The sequence below is a fragment of the Limulus polyphemus genome, unplaced genomic scaffold (genome assembly GCF_000517525.1).
Source record: "Limulus polyphemus unplaced genomic scaffold, Limulus_polyphemus-2.1.2 Scaffold314, whole genome shotgun sequence".
Classification (NCBI taxonomy): domain Eukaryota; kingdom Metazoa; phylum Arthropoda; class Merostomata; order Xiphosura; family Limulidae; genus Limulus; species Limulus polyphemus.
In genome coordinates, this window is record NW_013665924.1 from 194,569 (window position 1) to 196,858 (window position 2,290).

At 34.1% G+C, this 2,290-nt stretch overlaps 1 protein-coding gene across 1 annotated transcript in view; it reads left to right on the forward strand.

Annotated features, from left to right (window-relative positions):
• Positions 1 to 2,290, forward strand: part of LOC106457295 (Down syndrome cell adhesion molecule-like protein Dscam2) — an 80,285-nt gene that overhangs the window by 50,846 nt on the left and 27,149 nt on the right. The window contains exons 13-14 of the mRNA XM_022383172.1: positions 573 to 704; positions 1,284 to 1,448. Coding sequence (XP_022238880.1) covers positions 573 to 704; positions 1,284 to 1,448 — 297 coding nt within the window. The remainder of the gene's footprint in view (positions 1 to 572; positions 705 to 1,283; positions 1,449 to 2,290) is intronic.

Sequence of the window (2,290 nt, forward strand, 5' to 3'; positions counted from 1 at the left end):
TACAGTAATTACTGTAGAATATGTGAAAATTTCAAGACAATAAAACCACTGCAGGCCTGTGTAATCTATATATTTAGATTGATTTATTTTGAATATCTGTGCGTGTCTGAACTCAGCTGATCATAGGGTATTTATATTACTATTTCTAATAATTACTTTTTACATTTGACAAATTGATGTAATTACTTTTCATTCCTTTATGTTTGTTTATTTAAAGTTTAGCACAAAGCTACACAATGGGCTATCTGTGCTCTGCCCCCCTGGGGTATAGGAACCCTGTTTCTAGCGTTGTAAGTTCGCATACATACCGCCGTGCCACATTACGCTATTGAAATAATTTAATGCAAAATTTAAAAACAAATCTTTTTTTTCAGAGTGATCTTAAAGATTATGTATTTAAAAAAAAATTAGGATGATAAGACGATCGCAAAGGCAAAACAAGCTAAAGACATATGAAGCTTCTGCCCGGTGGGTTTATTTACGTTCATGATCTCTATACAAATGATAATAAATATGTTATTTTTTATCAATTTTTTTATGGATTTTATATGATATCCCACTTTTCCCTTCAGAACCGCCCAGTCCCCCTACGGATGTTTCTGCAATTTCGCAAAGTAGCCGAACGATAGAGTTGTCATGGAAACCATCTTACAGCGGAAACAGTGCTATCACCAAATACACCATTCAATACAAAAACATTACAAGTAAGAAAAGATCCAAAAAAGCACAAAGAAAAACCGAAGTAGGAAACCTTGATGAAAAGCGTTGTTTTTCTTTGTGTGTATGTTTGTTTGTGTAGAAAACAAATTATTAAAACCACTAAGAGATATGTAAGAACACAACAATGAGTATTCCAACGAAGATTCGAAAACCGTTTTCTTTTTATATTGGATTATCTTAAAGAGTTGAGTCTAATTACTTTGAAATGTTTATCCGTTTTCGATAGAACATGAACAAAATAATGACGTGTAATTGAAGGTAATTGGTTTATCAGATTTGTTCCATTTTATCTCTAATAATATTAAATCTTAAAAATTACGCCGGCTACGAAATACCTTGATAAACCATTATTATAATAGTTATCTTTAAATGTTTTAGTCTCTATTCGATAAATTAAAATCGTTTAAAGTTTTAGGTTTTACTGTTCTATGTGTTCAGTAAAGAAACAACTTGTTTTTGTTTTTATTTTGTAAGAAAAAAAATGTCATTGTTTATATCTTTATTTTACGGAAAGAATATATTAATTTTGCAGGGATATAACATTTTTTTTTACTTCCGCCTAGGTAATTGGGAACAATGCTCGCAACTTGTGCTTTCTGGTTTTGAAACTTCCGCTACTGTGAGAGAATTACTTCCAGTTTCTTCATACGACTTCCGAATTATTGCTGAAAATGGCTTAGGGAAAAGCACCCCGAGTGAAGTCATTACCTCAACCACGTCGGAAGAAGGTAGCATAAAAATATACAGTTTATTTCGTAGCAGAAATTCAAATTTGTAACATATATTTATGAATATGATTTCGTTGTAAACAGGAGAATGCACAAAGGGGCAACTCCCCCCCCCCCCCCCCCAATAACTACATGCATACGGACCCGATCGTTTGGTGAATGTAATTCTAAGCATATGATGTGTTTGCCTATGTTGATATAGTTATATTAATAAACGTGTTTTATGGTGCCCCCTTCACCCCACCCCCAATAAAAACAATCAAATTTATATTCCTGCGCACACTCACGGTTATCGATTCGGTGGAGACAAATACCTAGAGTAATCTCCAGTGAGTACAAAATGCAATTTAGTTGTTCCATAAGGGAATGAAATCGTGATTGACCTGTGTCTATATAGGTGGCGCTAAACATAATCTTGAAGCACAGAAACGATTATTTCATCTTCAGAATATGGTAGTATCAATGTAAGCTTATCAATTGTTTAACATACTTTCCACACACAGTGGCTCAGTGGTATGTCTGAAGGCTCATAATGCTAAAGCCCGGAATTCGATACCCGTGATGGATAATCCATTGTGTAGTTTAGTACTTAAAGATAAAGAAAAACCATCAATGTCTGGAAATAGATTTTTTTCACCTGGTGTGGGCATATAAATTATTAGGAAGTTGTTTTTTCACCTGATGTGAGCATACAAATTTTAGGAAGTTGAATTCCATCTGGTGTGGGCATACAAATTTTAGGAAGTTGAAGTCCATCTGGTGTGGGCATACAAATTCTCAGGAAGTTGTTTTTTACCTGGTGTGGGCATACACATTCTTAGGAAGTTGGGTTTGTATGTGGG